Raw genomic sequence first — 22,100 nt, forward strand, 5'->3', positions numbered from 1 at the left:
ATATTTCTTTGGCACATGGCGCAGTCCAATAATCGCTGCTCTGTCAGTCCGTTCCTTCTTAAAATTAAATGTCCTTGCATGCACGTAAGTACATTATATCTTCACCCGAGTTACCGAAGCATTTGTTCACATAGTTTTACACAAAATAAGAGTACAACTTGTAGCAATGCTATGTAGTACGTCTTTACACGTCGGCGACCAAAAGTACAAGGGATAAAGAAGTCTCTAGAATATTTCTTAACAAAAGATAGATTGTTCTTTCTTCTGTTTTGCAGCTTCTTGCTATCAAGCACTGTGGCAATGGTTTTAAATATCTGCACCCAGCGGGTCATAGTGTTTATTTAGAGTATTTAAACGTTGGACTCGCGTCTTGGTATAGGCGCACATTAAAAAAAAAAAACATTTCGCCTCTTTACTCTCGCGCTGTGACGCTTAGCATCTTTACGAAATACAGCTCATTGGCTGTCCTTTTCTTTTATGACAAATACCTCATATGCAAAGTATCTGAAATCCAATAATATTACATTGCTTCCCGTGTGAGGAGCACTGACTCCATCAGGATCATTGGGACTCACTCGTAGTCGTAATATTATTGCTTTCGTGAATAAAGTTGGTGTTACTTGCTAAAATTATTTACAATAGATTTCATATATGACATTAGACAAAGTGGATGGCATAAAGAACAACAGGTAAATATATTCGTGCAACTGAAATTGATGATAACTTGTTCATAGGGTAATTACATGACAATTGAGCCGTCCTCTTTCTAATGTATTACACAAGGATAACAAATGCTCATTTCTCTGTAAGAGACAGTAAAATTAGGGTAAAGATACACGTACATAGATACATGATACATGGCATAATAAATATTAAAAAATAATAAAGAAATACATTGATTCACAGGAAGTCCTGGTACATTGTGCACTCTTGGAAAAATATATTACAAAGAATGGACATTCTTGTTCTACAGTGACATTTACAGAAACATTTTTGTCGTGGTCTCGATGAAGATTTCTTGTGGTAAACACATAGCATTTTACCGATTTATAGCTTTCATGACCTACACAAAAAAATCTTTCACTATACTTGCGTAGGTATGACTTTCACTGAGAGTGGTGGAACTTTGGTTATAAATGGTAGCACTGCACATGAGTGGGGAAATTGATTGCACTTTCACAAGTGGAGGAAAGTAGGGCATCACTTTCACTGTGAAAGTTGAAGTGGTTGTCTGGATGTGATGGCCCGTTGGGAATACGTCATGGAGCAGGAAATGGAAGACTGGTTGTGTGACGTGTTGAGCCATTTGGTGGCGGTCTCTGTCTCACTTGACACATGTTCAAGCTTCCATCCATGTTCTCGTGCATGAAAAATACAGGGAAAATCTGTATTAGAATGTGCTAACTTACTAATAACTTAGTCTAAAAGAAAATTGGATTAGGTAAGGATAACAATTGTTTATGTACATAACGTCTCATTCTCTCAGAAGTGCTTAGTTCTCGTATTTATTTATTTTTCTGGTTGTATTTGGGTCAACATGTTTTCGTCATTACTTGGCCTGGTCTATAAATTTGGTAGCAATTGTCAAAGTTGAGTTTAAGACTTTTCAGATTAGTGACTTGGTGATTTTATAAGGTACATAAGCGCTTAACTCACGGTTTATCAGATTTTATATTGAAAGTATTTCAAATACATTTGGCGCCCGCGCTCATTGTGCAAAGGAAACTAGATTGTTGAGCACACAGCATATTCCGTGTTATGTCTGTTTGTCATAGTCACGTGATAGTAACTTGCCGGCTTCACAACGCTAGCAGCAGTGTTCTACGAGAGGCAGAACATTTTGTGTCTACTAGCCGTGTTGTGAGTTTTTACAGTTTTTCATCGACTCGGAATTATGGAAGCAGCCAGACTCGGCGACTTCCGTAGCTGTGTCAAAGAATGTGTCCATGGAAAGGCGTTCTGTACAGGTTGTGGTAAGTACAACACTTATTCACTTGCACAGTTCGGCTTTATACAGCGTGGTTTCTTGGTACAAATACTTATAACATTAGTTCAGACGCTGAATTTCGCACCTATCCATGGAGTTATCACCTCTTCAGTTCACAAGTTATTATTATTTCGTGTCCACATGTATTTTGTTGTCATGTTAAAGTTCACAAACACCACTTTTATATGTGTCCGTTTATTGCTTGTCTATACTTGGTTCACATATAGCAGCATATACGTGTCCATAAATTGATGACTGCATTATTACTACAAAGTACAGTTAACATTCGGTATACATATTGCATCTAAAAATTATTTACGAAGAAAAATTAGTCTCTGTAACTACAAGGCCTGACGAAAAAACGTGTCTCTTATTCATAGTTTGTGCTTCCAATGCGCTTTAGATTTATACCTTGTTCAAAATCTTGTTATTCTTTTCTTTTAACAATAATTACTCTTTTCTCAAGTTCAGCTCTTTTATCTTCTCTCTGTTAGTTACGTCATTAGGTTGAAGACATAATCAATGTGGCTTCGTTTACCTGATGAACAGTTAATGTTCAAGTTTGCATTAGGGAAATTGGAAAGCGTGGCGTTCTCTGTCGAGCAATTGCACATAACAAACTTTAATTGAATTAGCGGTTTGCGGATAATACGCATAGCCTGTCGACAACCAATGTGTCACGCCCATCCATATGCACAGTCTGTACGTTTCAAGCATGCAATCAGTCTGTAAAATTCACTTCTCTACTGGGTAAGGTAGGAAGGTAAGCATACTGATTAGAGGAAAACACAATACACTTTTATGGAGTGAAGAGATCTGAAGACATAATGTTAATGACGTATGAAATGATGAGCCTAACATAAATTGTGCATTATCATCCTAGTTTTTCATGACAAGTAGTTAGCGTAATTAAATCGATACAGTAGTATCGTCTGATCCAGCTCTCCAAGCATTTCTCTATGCATATCTAAAATTACTCATACCATGCATTAGCAGTGAAGAGAGTCTGTCAGCTGTTTTCTGTTCTGGGTATTGTAAAATTTGTTTTCCCAAAAAAAAGAAACAGTCGTCGTATCTCGAGGACCTGTAACAGATACTTCTGGTACTAAATTAGTTTACTTATAAATGATCTTTGTAAGAATTTCAGCTGCACTGTACCATAGAATTCTTACGAATTCATACGGTTTTCTCCATGTTGTAATAAAAATAAATGAGTTGCACACATTTGTCCTGGTACCTGGATCATTATTGATTTACTTGATTCTTATATGCAAAGCTGCTGCCTTTGTCTGCTGCTTTTCACAGGTGGTCTCATAAAAATTGTTGTCAAACACTCCTTACACATAACATTTACCTCATTATAGTAAGTGACCTTAATCAACTTTTATTTATGAGCAATCATTCTGGTCCGAATGATCATTTTAATTTATTTCATTCAAGAGGAGAGAGCTTTGCTATATTTAAAACTAGTGGTAGCAGGTGGCACTTAGGATGACACAAATACATTATTTATTTGTCAGCTCTTTGGCTGTAGCCATTCATAGCTCAATTAACTTAAAACTAACTTACATCTAAGGCAAATCTTGCTCTCCTACAATAAATGTATTTTATTTCAGGCGCTCACATAAATTACTTCTCTTGTTGAGGCAGGTCGACAGGGTGTTAGTCCTATGTATGCTTGTACATCACACGTAGTATGACAACTTGTAATTATATATATATATATATATATATATATATATATATATATATATAAGCAGATATCTTCAATGGTTAACTCGGTATTTCTTTAATTCTGTGTGATGAAACAATCCTTTTATTCGTCCAGATTCAGGATCAGCTAATAGATAGCAACCAATGTTCGGTTTTCTTAGTATAATAAATGGTCTTTCATACAAGTGCTGCCACTTGTATCAAAGATGGTTTGAAGTGGGTCTTCAATAGCACTCATACATTTATACGATACGATAAGACTTTGCTACTGTGTTTGTCATGTGCCTTTTTTCTTAGGTTGGCATGAGTGGTTAAAGAAATGAGATCTTGTCTTAACTTGTCGTTTAATGTTACTTCATAGAGTTGAAATGTCAGTTATTTTTACTTGATTAGTATTTTGTGTGATACCAGGCTGAAAACTTGTGTTCGTATCCCATAAGAACTGTGCCTCACTTAGCAGTGTGTTATTTGACATTGCATTTGATGTGTGGTTCACCTGTGTGCAAAAATGGTAGGGTTTCCTTGGCTATTATACTGGCGGTGTTAAGAAAAGCATGCAACGTTTTGACCTGATTATTATTCATGAACTGTTGGTTGACTTGGTGAGAAAATGTCGCATTTTGAGGCTGTAAAGAATTCATTTGGTGTTAGGGAGTGAAGTGACTTGGCTGACTGTACTCTTGTGGCCCATCATAATTGTTCCATTTCTTTCCCTTGTGACGATTTCCATTATATTTCCTGTTATTCGGATACTGGTAATTACTGTTGTGATTTATTGGTGAGTTTCCAATTATCGCTGTGTGTTTTGATAAATCAGGTTGTATCTATTTTGGCTTGGATATTTACTATATGGTTTTCCATTGTGGTCGTTGAAATAATTATGATTTCTGTAAGGCTGAGCATTTTGTTGTTCCATGTTATGTTGGTGCGACATTCTGTTGACTCAGTTTGCTATGTGCTGTTGCAAAACAGGCTGTCCATTATTTTAATTATTCTGTGCACTCGCACGCATGTCCTCATAGATGATATCCAAACTGTCAAGAATAGAAAGAAAGGCTTCTTGGTCCTCTTCACACACATTAACTAATTTTTCCCTTACTGACACAGGAAGTTTTGGCTTTAAGATCATGATGGTATCTTTGGTTGAAATGGGCGTGGCCCAATTCTGAATTTTACGTACATATTTTTCGAAATAACGCCTCAAACCTCCTCCTTTGGTGTTGAAAGGTTCGGCGTTGTAGACCTCCTTTCAGAGTCTTTCTTGTATACCAGAACTTCAGAATTTATTCAAAAAATGTCTTTCGAAATTTGTCTATTATTTCAGTACCCCAAATTGATCCTTCACCGTGTACATATCCTAACATGAACTGCATTCGCTGTCTGTCGTTCCATGATTCTGGAAAAGCACCTGTGAATGATTTTAGAAATACTGTGGGATGTATATTTCGTTTTTCAGGCGTAAGAGGCTGGAAAACTCTGTGTTTCAGCAGACTCTCATCGTGCATTATTTCAACGACTGTCAGTTGATCGGTATGACTACGTGACGTTGAGGCTTTGTCTCACGTTTTCTTTACAGTTGGTGAGAATTGTACGTGATACTCGGGAGATTGGTGAGTATCTTGTTCTGGCGGTAGCGAATAATCGCTTTGATTGTCACCTTGCAATTCTATAACTTGCCTTTTCAGCTGTTCTATGTCATTGGTCAACCATTGCTTCTATTCCGGAAGATCGTGGCTGAAGGCTCGTCTAATTTCACCTAATTCACTGGTTAAAGCGTCACCCGAATTAACGGGATCGGTTATAATTTCTACTGTGGCGGATTTAACTGCACCTTTTAGATCAGAGTTTAACTTACTTTCAATGTACTGTACCTTGGATTGTATCCACTCTTCAAATTCCGTATTAAGCGTAGTGCTTATTCTTGCGGTGACATCTTCGATCCTTTTGTCAATATTGACAACGGATATTCGCTGAGCAAGATCTTCTACTCGCTCGCCAATGTGGCTGACACCTTCTGTCAATTGGCCTACTCTTTTTGAAACATCATTGTAATGTTTCAAAGAGTCACTCACTGTTGATTTACACACATCGACTTGGGTCTGCAAATCTGTTAACTTCCTACCAATGTTGGCATCAGCGGATTCCACCATGGAAAGAACACTGCCTATTGTTGTATGTACGCTTGCGTTTAGCTCGTTTGCATAAGCAGTGGTAATAGCTTTAATTTTTTCCTCCATGGTGTCGTTCGAACTTCTGATTTGTGTTTAGATGACGGTAATAACAGAATTTATATTGGTCATTCGCACTTGAGTGTCCTCTAGCCTCAGTTCTAAACTGTTGAACCTTCTATCTACAGCTTTGTTCTGTTGCTGTAATCTGGAATCAACATCTTGTAATCTGGCATCAACATCCGCTATTTGGCTTCTAAGATTATCCTTGTGAACTTCGATGTTGTCACTTTTGTTTGCTAACTGTCCCAGGTGTGCTTCAAAACTGGTTTTCATATCAGCAAAAAATTTTAGTACATCTGACAACGAGCATTCACGCTGTTGCGACGCGGACTGCGGCGCTAACACCTTGCGTGTCGCTTCGTCGTCCGTTTTTCCTTCACTACGAGATTCAAGATTGTTTACACCTGCGAGCGGTCTACGTTGTCTGGGTTGCTCATCTGTCATCTTAAATTTAGCTTAGTTACACACATGAGTCAGAAAAGATAATTTATAATTCTGATTTTCACTTGTCAGACGCGCCAATGATTTCGCGTCCTGATTTCTCAGATATTGCTTGCGCATTATGAACAATTGAAATTCTAGCACACGAAGACGCCAATATGGCAACTGGAGAGATAAAATAAATGAAAAATACTTATACAGCACTGAAACTGGTGCAGATAGCGGTCATTTTGACTCATTAAAATTTACAACAATGGAAATTTTGGCCGATGTAATAACAAAAGGAAGCAGAAATTTGGAAATTAAATAGCGTGAGGAAAAGAAAGGAGCGTAGAGAGGAAAAGGAATGAAGCATAGAGAGTGAATCTTCACTAGCCGATTGAATGCTAGGTGTGCAAAGTTCAAACGTAATGAAAAGTTGTACTCACTTTAGTTGTGTTGTGTGCTGCTATTTACTGCTGTTGTGGATTTATACTGTGGTTTTCTGCACATACGTCCTTTTTTACTGGTTCTTTTGCGTGTGCTTCCAAATTTCTTCCAGATGGTAGCATGAAAAATAAAAAGAACAGGTTAGTTTTTAGTTCAGGCGCCACATCTGGCGTTAGGAACTTGCTTATTCTGTATAAGAAATAATAGTAAATAATAATAGCGATGCTGTCACTGTTGGTTGGTAATATTTACTGGTAATGTGCAACCTAACACTAGATTGCATACTTACGGCTATCCTGTATGGCCGTTTTTCAGTAGACAGAGACTATTATCTGATCACCAAAGCATCAGTTCTCGATTGTGTTCAGGAGACATACGGATTGATTTTATCTTCACCCGAGTTATCGAAACGTTTGTACGTCGTTTCACACAATTTTTACACAAAATAAAAAATACAAATTGTGGCAAAGCTTTGTAATACCTCTTAACATGTCGGCGACCGAAAGTACAGGGGATAATAAAATCTCTAGCATATTTCTTAACAAATAATAGATTGTTCTTTCTACTGTTTCACAGCTTCTTGCTGGGCCATAGTGTTTATTTAGAGTATTTAAATGCTGGACGTGCGTCTTGAAATAGGCGCACTTTTAAAAAAAATTACGTCTCTTTACTCTCACTTTGTGATGCTTGGCATCTTTATGAACTACAGCTCGTTGGCTGTCCTTTCATTTATGACAAATACCTCGTATGCAAAGTATCAAAAATCCAATAATATTACACAACCTAAACCTGAAAGAATAAGTATGCATGAACCTCTTCAAGACTTGCACTTGCTACAAAACCTGGTAGCAAACTTAAAGATCCAATTTCGTTGAAGATATTTATTGTACCTTCACCAAGTCAACATTCATGTAAACAAATTACATTAATATTTTTAAAATCAGACAAGAAAATTGAAGCTCATCTCTTTTAGAGCTTTCGTCACATGAGTATTCAGCATTTAATCCATTTACATTCCAGTGTATGACATACATACTCTCAGTTTTATTTATAATTTTTTTATTTACTATTGGAAATCGTCAAGATTCTTTAACATCCCCTTCAGCACTTACATGTTTCCCTCTTTCTTATGTATAACAAGTATCAGTGAATATTTACTAAGTGTTTTGGAACCCAATCTATTAAAATATAAACCATTTTACTGCAGACATTTATTGTTTAAGAATTTATTAGGAACAATAAATACACCTCCTAAGTTGTTGCAGTGCTGCTTGATAATAGATTTTATTCTCGTTTGTACATTTAGCTCACTGATCTTCCATGTATTATGCCTCTTATTACAATCCTAGAAGCTTTGTAGAGGCGTCTTGACGTTCGAATTATGTTTCTTGTCTCACTGACGATTTCTTCCTCGCTGCTACTCTGAAGAGAATTTGTCCCCATCTATAAGAATACAGCTTTGTAGTTCCTGCTGGATTCGTCTCTTGAAGTTTCTTTCGACCATAATTCGTTATTGAGATGTTTACTCATTTGTTGAGAGTTGTTTCCTGGGAATACATCTATTTTTGCATTTGGTACTTCGATTTTTTCAGTATACTGTAGCCAACAAAGAGGACGTTGTGTTTGACAATATAATTTCACTACTGTGTTGCTTATTTACTCTTTTGTTGTATGTAACTTATGTCCAATTACATTTATTCACGGATTTACAGTCTTCAGTTGATTCCAAAACTGTTACACATTCTTCTGAGGAACGACAAATTGTATCACTCCAGCGTTTTTCGCGTATTTGACCGATATTAATGTTTTTCTCATTTTCATGTTTATTGTCCTCAACAGCTGATGTTTTCACACAACTACAGTTCTCTTGACGCTTCAGGTCTTTATTTTCTTCCATCAATAATCATATCTCAGTTTTCAAAACGTCTTTATCACTTAACAGCTATTCAATAATTTCGTCTTTCGACTTCACTGCTGATGCTAAACGAGCGTTTTCTTGTTATAAACAGTCAGAACACGACCACTCTGACTCACAGAGTTCTTTTAACTACACGTTTTTGGTGCCTCTTTCACAATGCACTGTTTATTTTATTCTTTGTCAGGAGCGATGTGAGTCTGCACTCTAAATCCGGCGCCATCTTGGAACGGTCTTCTGTGTTTCGAAAAATATTTCCAAATGGCATTCACATCAAGTACCTGCAAATATGTTTCGAAAACATGTTTCAAGCTCAGTGTGTGCCAGACTCTATGATGTTGCTGGAGCCGGAGGCAGCGCCTTATTCAGCTGTCTTATTGACACTGGCTGTTCGAACCAAATAACTGTTAAAAGGGAAAATATTATTAAAAGGGAAACAGGGCAAGTGAGAGCATAGAAAGAGTGTGTTTCTATCAGACTCAAGGAAAAGCTTGTTAACAAAAAGTCAGAAGTAAGAAATATTTTTAATAATCATTTCTAAGTATTGTAGAAAAATAGGATCCAGGTGTTCATTAGAAAATACAAGGTTGTATACGGAATTGGCAAAAACTATGCAATTTGATAAAACTGAAGTTCAGCCCACCTCTCCTACTGAAATTAGGAAAATAATAAATTCACTAAAAAGTAAAATCTCACATGGAATTTACAGCGTTTTCAACACATTACTAAAACCTTGTTCCCAATGGAAAAGTAAGATTCTCAGTCTCAAATGTAGTAGCTCACTGAAACAGTGCATTTTCTCAGATAGACTGAAATATGCCATTGTTAAACGACTGCATAAAAAAGGGGATAGGTCTAATGCTAACAACTACTGCCCAGTCTCACTTCTGACAGCGTTATCCAAAATTTCTTGAAAAATTAATACATTCAAGAATAGCGTCAAATATTTTTAAAAATTAAGCACTATCGAAATGTCAGTTAGGTTTTCAGAGAGGCTTTTCAACAGAAAATGCTGTATATACTTTCACTAATCTAATATTAAATGCTATGAACATCTGAACATCACCCATTGAGATATTTTGCGATCTCTCAATGGCTTTTGACTATGTGAGTCATGAAATTCTTCTAGATAAACTTAAGTATTTAGGTATGAGTGGGACAGTGCATGAATGGTTTAATTCATATTTAACCGAAAGAATGCATAAAGTTGAAATTAACAGTACAGTCAGTCTGCAATAATCAGTGGACTCCTATGACTGGGGCGGTATGAAGAATTATGTCCCATAGGGTTCAGTCTTGGGTTACTTATTCTTCTTAATATTAATGGCTTGCCACTTTGTAATCATAAAGAAGCAAAGCTAATTCTTTTGGCTGATGATACAAGTATAGTAACCGCATCCAATGAACAAGAATTAGCTGAGGAAATTGTAAATAATGCCTTTCAGAAATTTGCTAAGTGGTTCTCTGCAAATGGACTCTCACTAAATTTTGAGAAAACACAGTATTTCAGTTCTGTATAGTAAATGGCATAACACCATTGATAAATATAGACTTCGAACAGAAGTCTGTTGCCAAGGCAGAATATTCAAAACTACTGTGTCTGTGCTTTGATGAGAAATTGAATTGGAAGAAATGCACTGATGATCTGCTGAAATGGTTAGGTTTAGCTACTTATGCTATGAGGGTTATTGCAAATTTTGATGATAAATATGTCAGTAAATCAGCCTAATCCGCCTGTTTTCATTCACCGCTTTCATATGGAATCAAATTTTGGGGTAATTGATCATTAATAGAAAAAGTATTCAGTGCACAAAAGCATGTAATCAGAATAATAACTGGAACCCACCTAAGATCACTTTGCAGACATATATTTAAGAAATTTGGGATATTCACAGTACCTTCACAATAAAAATATTTATTTATGAAATCTGTTATTAATAACCCATCCCAATTCAAAAATAATAGCAAAGTGCATTGTTACAGCACTAGAAGAAAGGATGATCCTCACTATTTCTTGTTAAATCTGACTTTGGCACAAAAAAGGGTGAATTATGTTGCTACAAGAATCTTTTGTCATTTGCCAATTAGCATTGCTAACTAACATTTAAAAAAATCTAAAAGAAAAATGACAATTTCTTCTACTCAGTAGATGAATTTTTAGGGATGAAGTAGTAACTGTAAAAAAAGAAAAAATTCACATCATTACAGAATCTTGTATTCATGATGCATGGAATAAGTATTAATGTAATGCGTTATTTCTGTTTTTAGTTGGCACCGGTGTTTCCTCTTATCTGGTCATATGGTGGTCGCACTACTGCCCTATTTACGAACCATACACATGGTTTTTGCGTTTCTAATATTTTCATTCCCACTTATCATTTTGTTTGCACTTGTTGTTTTGATGTATTCTCTGTCTTCTGCCACTAGTATGGATGTCAAGTAGTTATGTCTATATTAGTGATTTATCTGTACTTGTGGCAGAAGACTGAGAACGCATCAAAACAGCAAGTGCAAACAATAAGTGAGAAGAAAAATGTTTCTAACACAAAAAACATGCTTTTGTTTCATAAACAGAGCAATATTATGACGTCCATGTGAGCAACGATAGGAGACACCAATATCAACTGAAAACAGAATGAACCATAAGTTATCACTAGACTAGAATAACTTTCATTCCAATTGATCCGTAGTGAGGAGGATCTCCAGGATGTAGAACATGTCATAAAAACAATAATACATCACAAATATTTACAATTGAAACAAATAAGCTAATATACCTTCCACAGGTCCCAAGTGGAATGATCGTCGTTATTTTAATGAACACTATATGAAAGAATCATTTTACAAACACTAATGCAATGAATTTAAAATTAAAAAAGTTTTTTTTATTTATAAGGTAATAAACATTTAATAGAACTACTATAATACTTATTTACAATGAACACATTACTGCACTGAAATGGTGCGGAAGTTAGATTGTACTTACACACACACTTATTTACGATGAATACATTACTGTACTGAAATTGTGCAGAAGGTATATATATACGTTAGTTTTACTGAGAAATTCATCAATGGAGTGAAAGGAGTTGGCCACCAATAAATCCTTTAGGCTGCTCTTAACCTGAATTTCATTGGTTGTTAAGTTTTTTATGACTGCTGGCAATTTATTGAAAATGTGTGTTCCTGAATAACGCACGCCTTTTTGTACAAGAGTAAGTGACTTTAAATCCTTGTGATGATTATTCTTATTTCTAGTATTGATTCCATGAACTGAGCTGATGGTTTGAAAAAGTGATATATTTTTTAGCACAAATTTCATTAAGGAATAAATATATTGGGAAGCAGTAGTTAGTACCCCTAGTTCCCTAAACAGGCTTCTGCAGGATGTTCTTGAGTTCACACTACATATAACTCTTATTGTACGTTTTTGTGCCCAGAAAACTTTTGCTTGGCTTGATGAACCTCATGTGACATGTGACATTATGGAATGAAAGTAAGCGTAGTATGCCAGCTTTTTCATTTTTATATCCCCTATGTCTGACACAATTTGCATTGCAAATAGAAATTTGTTAAGATGCTTCAGCAGTTGTGTAGTGTGCTCCTCCCAGTAAAATTTATTATCAAGCTGTAATCCCAAGAATTTAACACTGTCCACTTCTTCTATCTGCTTGTCATCATATGTTGGGCATATTCGCGTGGGACACCCCTTGCAATTTCTGAACTGCATGTAGTGTGTTTTTTCAATGTTTAGTGACAAAAAATTGTCTAGGAACCATTGATTAATGTCCACAGATATTTTAATAGCCGATCTTTCTAAGACTACACTTGATTTGCTATTTATTGCAATGTTTGTATCATCGCCAAACAAAACGAACTTGGCATCTGGTAATGTTACTGTTGAAAGATCGTTGATGTACACAAGAAAAAGTAAAGGCCCTAAAATGGAACCGTGTGGTACCTCACATGTAATTAGTTCCCAGTTGGATGAGGCCTGGTTGCTTAACACACGTCTCTTTCCTAATAACACCTTTTGTTTCCTGCCAGAGATATAAGATTTGAACCATTTTGCAGCATTTCCTGTTACACTATAATATTCTAATTTACTTAAAAGGATATTGTGATTTACACAGTTAAATGCCTTTGACAGATCACAAAATATACCAGTTGCCTAAAGTTTTTGGCTAATGAATTAAGCACATTTTCACTGTAAGTGTAGATAGCCTTTCCAATATCAGAACCCTTTAGAAATCCGAACTGCGATTTTGACAGTATGTTATTTGAGATAAGATGGGTATAAAGCCGATTGTACATCACTTTTTCTAAAATTTTTGAGAATGCTGGAAAAAGTGAAATTGGACGGAAATTTGATGCTATTTCTTTATCTCCCTTCTTAAACAGTGGCTTAGCTCCAGCATATTTCAAACATTCAGGAAATATTCCACTGATAAACGACTGGTTACACAGATAGCTAAATATGTTACTTACCTCAGAAACACATACTTTCACTAACTTTTTTTTCATCATACCCACTAGATGTTTTTGATTTTAAAGATTTTATGATGGAAATTATTTCTCTTGGGGTAGTGAGGGTTATATTCATATTATGGAAGTTATTTGAAATATCTGGTCTGAGGTATTCCATAGCAGCATCTACAGAACCTGACAACCCCATCTTTTCAGTAACAGTTATAAAATGTTTGTTAAAAAGTTCTGCAACACTATACACATCTGTCACCAAAGTATCATTTACTCTTAATGCTATTTGTCCCTCTTCATGTCTGGTTCTACCAGTCTCCTCCTTCACTATATCCCATATTGTCTCTATTTTGTTATCTGATATGACTCTCTTTACCTTGTAATATTTACATAAAAAGGAAGCAATGAACTGTTTTATAATCTACGAATAACACGTGTCACAGCAAAAGTGTATCATAACCGTAACATTATAGATCGCACTGATGACCCCTTAAAGTGAAAAAAGGCAAAAGGCAGCTAGTAAAATAAAACACTGTGCAGTAAGAGAATGCGTTTTTATTTACAAAACAAACATTTTTGCGCTTTCTGAGGAAGACGACCGCGCAGAGAAACTCGTTAATGCAACGCGGTTTCTTGTGTCTTGCTAGATTCGCTACGAATTGGTCAACTGGAGTAACAAAAGAGTTTCCTAGTCGAATAATTATCAATACATTTTTTTATTGTAAAATATAGGAAGGTTGACGCCAGTTTAGTGGCGTCAGTAATAAGGTCTTTGGCCATCGTCATAAACACAAACAGACTACAGAACTTAAGATTCATACTTCATAGATTGGAAGATGACAGAAAGTGTAGTAGTTTAATGTTTGTGTATGAGAGATAAAGTTTGAATATCCAAATTGAGGTGCTACAACGATAGTTCTCGTACTGAATACTACAGCAGTTTCTAGAAATGTCAAGAATAGTGTTTGGTATCAGACTTTCACCCAATACGTATCAGCGCGTTAAAATTGAAGGGATTGATTTGGAGTGTACTGTGGACCACTTGAAACAAGAAGCTTCAAGAGTGACAAATTTGCCGAAAAGCTTTCTAGGTAAGTGTTTGTATTGAGGCAGTAGAGTATTTTAATAATAATTGTCCGTTATGGGTAATGCCTTCGTAATGTAGTGACACAGGAGATGATGGTTCATTGTCTTTTGTGTGAGAAACTTGTTAATTCGGCGCTCAAAAACGGTACCCATAATACAATCTGTCATCATCATAGAATGCAGAAATTTGCACTGGACTGTTCAGCATTGTGTTAAGAGACTGGCAGAAATCACAACAAAGTCAGGATTGTTAAATTGTCACATTAGGGAGGGAATGTTTCTCAAATCTCTCTGTTGTGATGTATGCCAGACATCTAGTTATCAGAGGTGAGCTTCAGCGTTATGTCCAAACGGAAAGTACTGTAACCTATCATGACGTTGTAGCATCCATTGTTAAGGTAATTTAGATTTGCACGGAAGAAATGATTAAAAAGATGACTTTTCGTATCTCTAAATACATATGCGATAACATAAACGTTGGGATGTTACGTGTATTGACACTGAATGTAATGTGTTACAACTGAAACAAGAATCTTGAAGATTGACAAATTTGTGTAGAAGCTGTGTAGGTACCGGTAAGTGTTTGTTATGTAGAACGTCTTCCATGGCGTTCACAAACATTTTGCCTGTTGTACTCAATAGCAAGTATTAGTAAAATAGGCAGGCATTTCCCGTTTTAATAAGGTGATTAAGTAATTTTTTCTGCTATTGAGACATTCGTGAATTTTCTGATCTTTTTACATTAATGCCTTCCAGTGTGTTACAAGCTTTGACTCCCCAAACCCCTTTTTCTGTGGCTTGAATATTGGTCTTACTGTTAGCATAAGAGATCTACATTTTACTGCCAATGTGTGTCGTAGTTTTGTACGTATTTTCGAAAACATTTTGCGAGGAACGGTAATCAGTTCTACTTTTGTACTTAGGAAAGCAGTCTAGATTGCACAAATCACATAATTATTAGTGACTGGTTCCAGTCCAGTGGTGGACAAGCTTCAACTGTACTCCAAAGCCTGATTTGTGCAGACGGGTCCACGGAGCAGGAGATGCAGAAGTCTCCAGATGCTGTCAACAGTTGACAGAATCTAGAGGTGTTTGCGATTCCTGCTCCTTGCATCCATCTGCACTTTAAGAGAATTGTCTGAAGATGGTTTGCTTTTGGACTAAAACCAGTCACCAATACATATGATTTGGGTCTAGACTGTTTTTCTTAATACAGTAGTTTAGTTTGTGTGTGGTTGTTGTGTGTGTGTGTGTGTGTGTGTGTGTGTGTGTGTGTGTGTGTGTTTTGCAGTTCACATAATTAATATTTGCTATTAGTTCAAGGTAGATGACATGCAAGCACATTATCTGGGATTACAAAGCTGTTTGTTTTGGCTGTGTTGTGTACTAGATGGACAGCATTCTGGCCATACGCAAAGAGTAATATGTTAAAAGTTTTCCGTTTTTGTACCTTAAAAACCACTGGTAATACTATGTTTCATTGTACCATAATACAGAGTGAGCACAAAGCCTTGCCCTGATTGTGACAGTTTAGGAAATACGGAAGCGTCCGATCCCGCCCGTCTGCTTTGACCCATGATGTCACAAATATGGCTGAGACGACCATAAACCACGATTCCGATATGGTGCATATAAAGTCAGTACGTACACATTATGAGGATGAAAATACATCAAGAAACAAACACACACACACACTTTCCACAAAAAGCCTAATGACACTAACGGGACAAGCGCGGGAAATGGGGTGTTTTTGGGTGGCGGCAAACTAAATATAAACAAATTTAGACACCCACCCCCATACAAAACCACACAAAACGACGAAAAAAACAGTCATCGCAAAACTCCCCAAATGTCACTAAACACAATATCATCTGGAATCGGACACTTCCCTTGACCTATATAGCTCAACATCAGCTCCCGTTCCCATAAATTAGGGTCAAACACTTCCCTTGACCTCTATAGCTCATAAACATCTCCCGATACCAATATCAACATACACAGCCACACATTTTGGGATCGAACACTTCCCTTGACCTGCGCACTGTTAATTTTAGTCATCATATCCATTCCTGAACAAAAACAACAACCGATTAAGTTTACTAAAATTACCACACGATGTACAGCGAACAACACTAAATTAACCTTCACACAAAATCGTTAACTCACTGAAACGAATTCCACTGTAAAACACAGCCGACACTCGAACAATTCTGGATAATGAGCAAAAGCAAAGTGAGCCCATTACACTACACAAACGAAAATCTTGAACATACCACCAGAGAGCACAACAATCCACAACACGACCACATCTACAAACACGCCACACTCACAAACCAAACTCCGCGCCATCATGACGTCACACACGACAACACCCTTATGTCACGGGTCAAAGCCGACGCGTGGGATCGTACGCTTGTGTCGGCCCACAGTTTATTACAAAATAATTGTTTGACATAATAATTTGCATTTGATACCATTAGGCTACATAGATTAGTGTTACTAGATGATTTTTTTTTAAGGCATCTTAAGTTAGTAAACCTCAACGTGTGCTCCCTTGGTAGCTCGGAGAATGTCGAGGCAGTATTCCAGTCCCTGCCAGATGTTTCTAATGTGTTCTGTCACAGTAACCACAGCAGTTTGTATCTCAGCCTTCAGTTTGTCGACGTCAGCAACTGGTGTGACGGATAATCTGTCCTTGATATAGCCCCAGAAAAAGAAGTCAAGGGGCATAATGTCTGTAGAGGGGAGTAATGTCCGTATCGGTGGATTGGAAGGAACAGTCCAACACTGTGGCCACCCCACGCTCCAGACATTACGCCCCTTGACTTTTTTTCTGGAGCTATATCAAAGACAGAGTCTTTGTCACCCCAGTTGCTGATGTCGACGAACTGAAGGCTAGGATACAAGCTGCAGTGGGTACTGTGACAAAACACATGTTAAAAAAAAAACCTGGCAGGAACTGGAATACCACCTCGACTTTCTCAGAGTTACCAAGGGAGCACACGTTGAGGTTTACTAACGTAAGTGGTCTTAAAAAGAAAACTAGTAACACTAACCTATGTAATGGCGTAAAATGTAACTTATTATGTCAAATGGTTGTTCTGTTATAAATTTTTATAATCAGGACAAGACTTTGTGCTCACCCTGTATTTCCTATGTACTGTAAATAAATTCAAAATTAATAATGACATGGCGCCACATTGAGAGGCAAAATGTCATAAACTTCAAATTAATAATAAGGATTCATGCTGCACTCTAAAATATAATTAAATGGAATTTATTATTGGCATGCTTTCTTGTTGAGCACTAAAATGAAATAAGTTAAGGAACTGAAATGAATTTGCCCCACATTGGGTACCAAAAATGTAGTAAAAATTCAAATTAATGACAAAGCAAGGAAACATTTACATTTATTCTTATAATCTCTCTTAAAACATCAATACAAAAGTAAAAGTTGTCAATTTATCAAGAAGTGGGCGTCATTCTGTAATTTTGCTTGTAGGAGGGGGGGGGGGGGGGGGGGGGGGGGGAAGGGAGGGAGGGGAGAACTAACCACTTTATCTCAACACATTACAGACAGTGTTATATGCTTCTGCAGCCCATTTGTGTGATCTTGGCACCATGTGTCTGTCTCCTACTGGATTTCTTGCAGTGTCATGTGACCATTGGTTGAGAGCCAGCAGCTTTCATCTTCATGTGCCACAACTTTGGTTGCACCACCCTAAGCAACTTAACTCCATCTGCAATTCTTGTGTAATGACTCTACAGGTAGAAGACCAATGTGGTGCTATTGTCCTTGAACAACTGAGAGGTTACTTGCTAGACCCATCATTCTTCTAGCATTTAATGCCAGCGGTAACTGGCTCACAGAGGCCGTGGCCATTTCATATATTAAAGCTTATTTAGGACAACAAAAACACAATCAGATTTTAAGAATTCAAGTATTAGACGGGTCATTCCATATCAAATCACCCAATAAAAAATAAATTTTACACCCACCTCCTTAGATTTTCATGAAATTTGGCTCAAATGGTTCTAATACCATCCTGACAACACGTGCAAATTTTTTTTTTTTTTTTTTTTTTTTTTTTTTTTTTTTTTTTTTTTTGCTGTATCTCTTACAGTTTTTTTTAATTTTTAAAGTTTTTATGTTTTGAGTTTTCTGAACCTTCGGAAATGGTCAGTTTAATTTGTATTCAAAACTTTAAATTTGCTTATCTTAAAAACTCTTTTAGATAACATCATGAATTTTTGCAGCAAGTTTATTTATTATACATATTTGAAGATAAAAATGATGCTATTAAAATATATTAATATTTTCTATGAATATATATATATATATATTAATTTTTTTTAACGGATGTTTTGTTTTATAAAAATTGCAATATCTCGAGTCTCAGACCTGATAGAATGCTCCAATTTGTTTTAATTTACTCTTAAACATATAGGCTACTTGATAAAACAAGAATAATGATGGCTTTTTAACATGTTTATTAATTATAGTAGATTACATTAGAATTATGTACAAAGATAGTTTACTTACGGCACTTATGTATAACCCAACTGATTGCTTGAAACATTGAATTTTTTGAGTAACTTTGTCTTTTTAATAAACATTAATGCTGATTCAAACTGTTTTTCCACTTCATCCAAGAGCTTTCAGTTCTTTTGATACAGTCTTTTTTGAAGTAATACATACTCCCAGTGCCGCTTGATTGAGGTGCGTCTACTACACAGACTATGTGCTCCAAAGGCACTATGCAGGAATCTTCTCTTTCAGGCCAATAAAATGATGCAGCGGGTCCTGAAGGATGTAGAAATAGAATTTCTGCATCTTCTTCATCATTGAATATTGTTTTTACCAGTCCAAAGTACCAGTTACCATCATAATTTGCAGCCACATAGCAATTTATGGATGGTTCAACACGAACCCAAACAGAAGAAGAATGAAAAGAAAAGACTATGGAGGGTTTTACACTATCTGTAGTCCTTCTAATTTCAAGGTTGTTTGTTGGAAGTGGTTTGAAGTTATGAAAACTTCTAGTTCCAGGAATGGTTCGAGTTGTTGAAAAACGTTTTTCTGGTTTTAACCGTAGCAAATCAGCTTCTTTTTTGTCAATAAAGTGAAAATGAATGTTTTCAATATTTTTTTCACAAAACTTATACACATCGATTGCTGTCATTATTTGTTCTTTGTCTGAAAGCTGTAGACTGGCTTTCCTTAAAATTCTTTTAATAGTTCCTCCTAGGCCATCACAAATTGACTTCCCATGACTTGTTGCAAAAAAAGAGTGTTGGGCCTTCAAATTAAAGTCTCTGAAGTGTTCAGTCAAATTTTTAAAACTGTTTCTATTTTTGTACTGCCCAGCACAACCATCTGTAAAGTAGTGAACTGAGTCAATGTCAGTATGATGTAATGACAGCCACTTTGTAATTTCTTTTTGTACAAAGTTAACAAAACCAGTGTCATGTTCTTGGTCATCACTAATAAAACAGTGGTTGGAAACAAAAACATTGTTTTCCTCATTTCTTAGAAAAACTCCAACTGGGTGTAGAGTACAACCACCTCTATTCCAGTGGTAACTTTGGATCTCATTTTGTATAACAAAGGAATAATTTTCACTGAAATCCATCACAATAATTGCTGTTTTGGGTGGTGGGTCTTCTTTCAATCTTTTAAAGGCTGCTGATTGGGATTTTGCGATAAACGAGTGTGGGGTGAGCTTTTCCAATGACCTAACCAATAAAGAAATGTAGTCTTCAACACTGATAGACTGTTTGATCATTTCTGCCCTGTCTGTGTTAACCCACTGACTGACTACAATTTCTTCTTCTAAATCATAATCTTCACTTAGTTTTTCAGTTAAGCGCTCTGTTAGTGCAGCATTTGCAGGACAGCTGTTGCAATGATGTAGCATGCAGTTTTGGTTTTCTGTGTTGCACACAAGCATCTTAATTAGGTCTTTATAAGATTCTTCAGTTTTCACAGCATCCAGTAATAGTTTAACATTCTGGTGGATACTGCATACACATACAGTGTGTGTGCCTGCAGCACCAGCAAGGATACACCATTTAGGTCTCAAGAAACAAAATTTTGAAAATCCTACTTCTACCTCGGGATTCTCCCATTTGAAAGAATAATAGAGTTCTCTCAAGTTACACAAAATGAGTCTTTTTTGCATGTACACATTTTTTTGAACACTTACTTTGTCTTTTGTTCCAGGTAGCACTCTGGAACTTTCATCCTTTTCATAAAAATCTGTTACAAGTCTTACTGTATTTTCAGAAAGAGTTTTACCTTTTTTTGGACCAGGAGTTTCCAAAATACCCTTTTCAGATTTTAGCTTTCTAGCTTGTCGCACCATGTACTCACTTACATTAAATTCTTTCATCACTTTATTTCGAGTCCAAGAATCTGGAGCCAAGGTCAGAATCAGGATTTTTCTAGACCTCCCAACAGATGAAATCTTCTCTTTCATAAGAGAAATCATTACATCAAAATCCTTTGCTTTCTCAACCACACTTTTATCTTCTTCGTCATCATCAGAACTTGGTGCATCATATTTTAATGCTTTTGAAACCGCCTTTTTTGCAGTCTTTTCAATACTGCTAACCTTCCTTTTAAAATAAGACCCTTTACTTTGTTCTGACAGACCATGAAGCTTTATCGGTGTTAAACCTAAATAATCAAGAGCAATGTTTGTTTGTACGAGGGATTCATTTCTGGATTCCAATGATTCTAATTCAACCATGACTTCATCATCTGTTTCACTTTCATTGACTTCAACTCTTTATTTTTCCTCACAAAAGTTACGGCATGTTGAGCAAAGCTTTTGTCCAGGTTTTATGCTAATATTTTTTGTCAGTAATTGTTTAGAAAGATCCAAGCCTACACTTCTCAACGATTTTTTGATGGGCTTTTTGTGTTTTTTTTAGTGGGTCTACACATGTTGTTTGATACTTTTCAAAAACATTTAAAAAGTAGTAGCTGTGGTGTGAACGTATATTCTTAAATTCACACAGATTAATTCCAGATCGTAAGTGGATCAAATCTTTTTCTTCATCACTCAATTCTGATACCGGTTGTAACTTTTTTGAAGGTGTGTAGGTTGTTTGGAAACAGTCAGATTTTTTAAATAACCCTACACTACAGGTTTGAATATCTGACATACTGATTTCACTTTTGGTCTGATTACTGTTCTGGTTACTTTTGTAGGATATTGGAAAAGAATCTCTGTAAACTAAGCAACAGTACTTACTGAGAATTCGAATAAACTTAATAAAATACTATCCAAGCACTATTTAACACTAATAATTTTTTACTTCAAAACACAGGAGTAACAATACAAAATCCAAGTGTACATTGTTACTCCAAGAAGTTAAAAACTTATTTTCGGTGTCTAAGTCACTTGGTATTTTTTATTTTTAAAATATAGTTAATATTATTTTAAAAATTAGATAACTATTAAACAGGTTAAAAAGCCAACATAATTTTTCTTTTATCTAATAGCCTATACAATTAAGAGTATTTTAAAACAAATTTGAGCTTTCTATCAGGTCTGAGACTCTAGATATTGCAGTTTTTGTAAAACTAAACATCCGTTAGCTAAAAAAAATAAAAAACTTGTAAATTTTTTTTCATTTGGAAGATTTTAATATATCTTTATGGTAATTTTTTTTAACATTTAGATATAATACACAAACTTATTCCAAAATTTCATACTGATATCTTGAGTATTCTTTAATATACAAATTTTTTTAGTTGTGAGGACACGTTTAAGTCACAATTTCCGACTGCTGAAACAAAGCCAAATCTAAA

At 35.9% G+C, this 22,100-nt stretch overlaps 1 protein-coding gene across 1 annotated transcript in view; it reads left to right on the forward strand.

Annotated features, from left to right (window-relative positions):
• Positions 1-13,979: 13,979 nt before the first annotated feature.
• LOC126412534 (ubiquitin-like protein 7) overlaps positions 13,980-22,100 on the forward strand; it is a 69,110-nt gene continuing 60,989 nt past the window's right edge. The window contains exon 1 of the mRNA XM_050082177.1: positions 13,980-14,286. Within this exon, the coding sequence (XP_049938134.1) occupies positions 14,145-14,286 (142 nt within the window). The 5' untranslated portion in view covers positions 13,980-14,144. The remainder of the gene's footprint in view (positions 14,287-22,100) is intronic.

Source organism: Schistocerca serialis, chromosome 7 (genome assembly GCF_023864345.2).
Source record: "Schistocerca serialis cubense isolate TAMUIC-IGC-003099 chromosome 7, iqSchSeri2.2, whole genome shotgun sequence".
NCBI lineage: Eukaryota > Metazoa > Arthropoda > Insecta > Orthoptera > Acrididae > Schistocerca > Schistocerca serialis.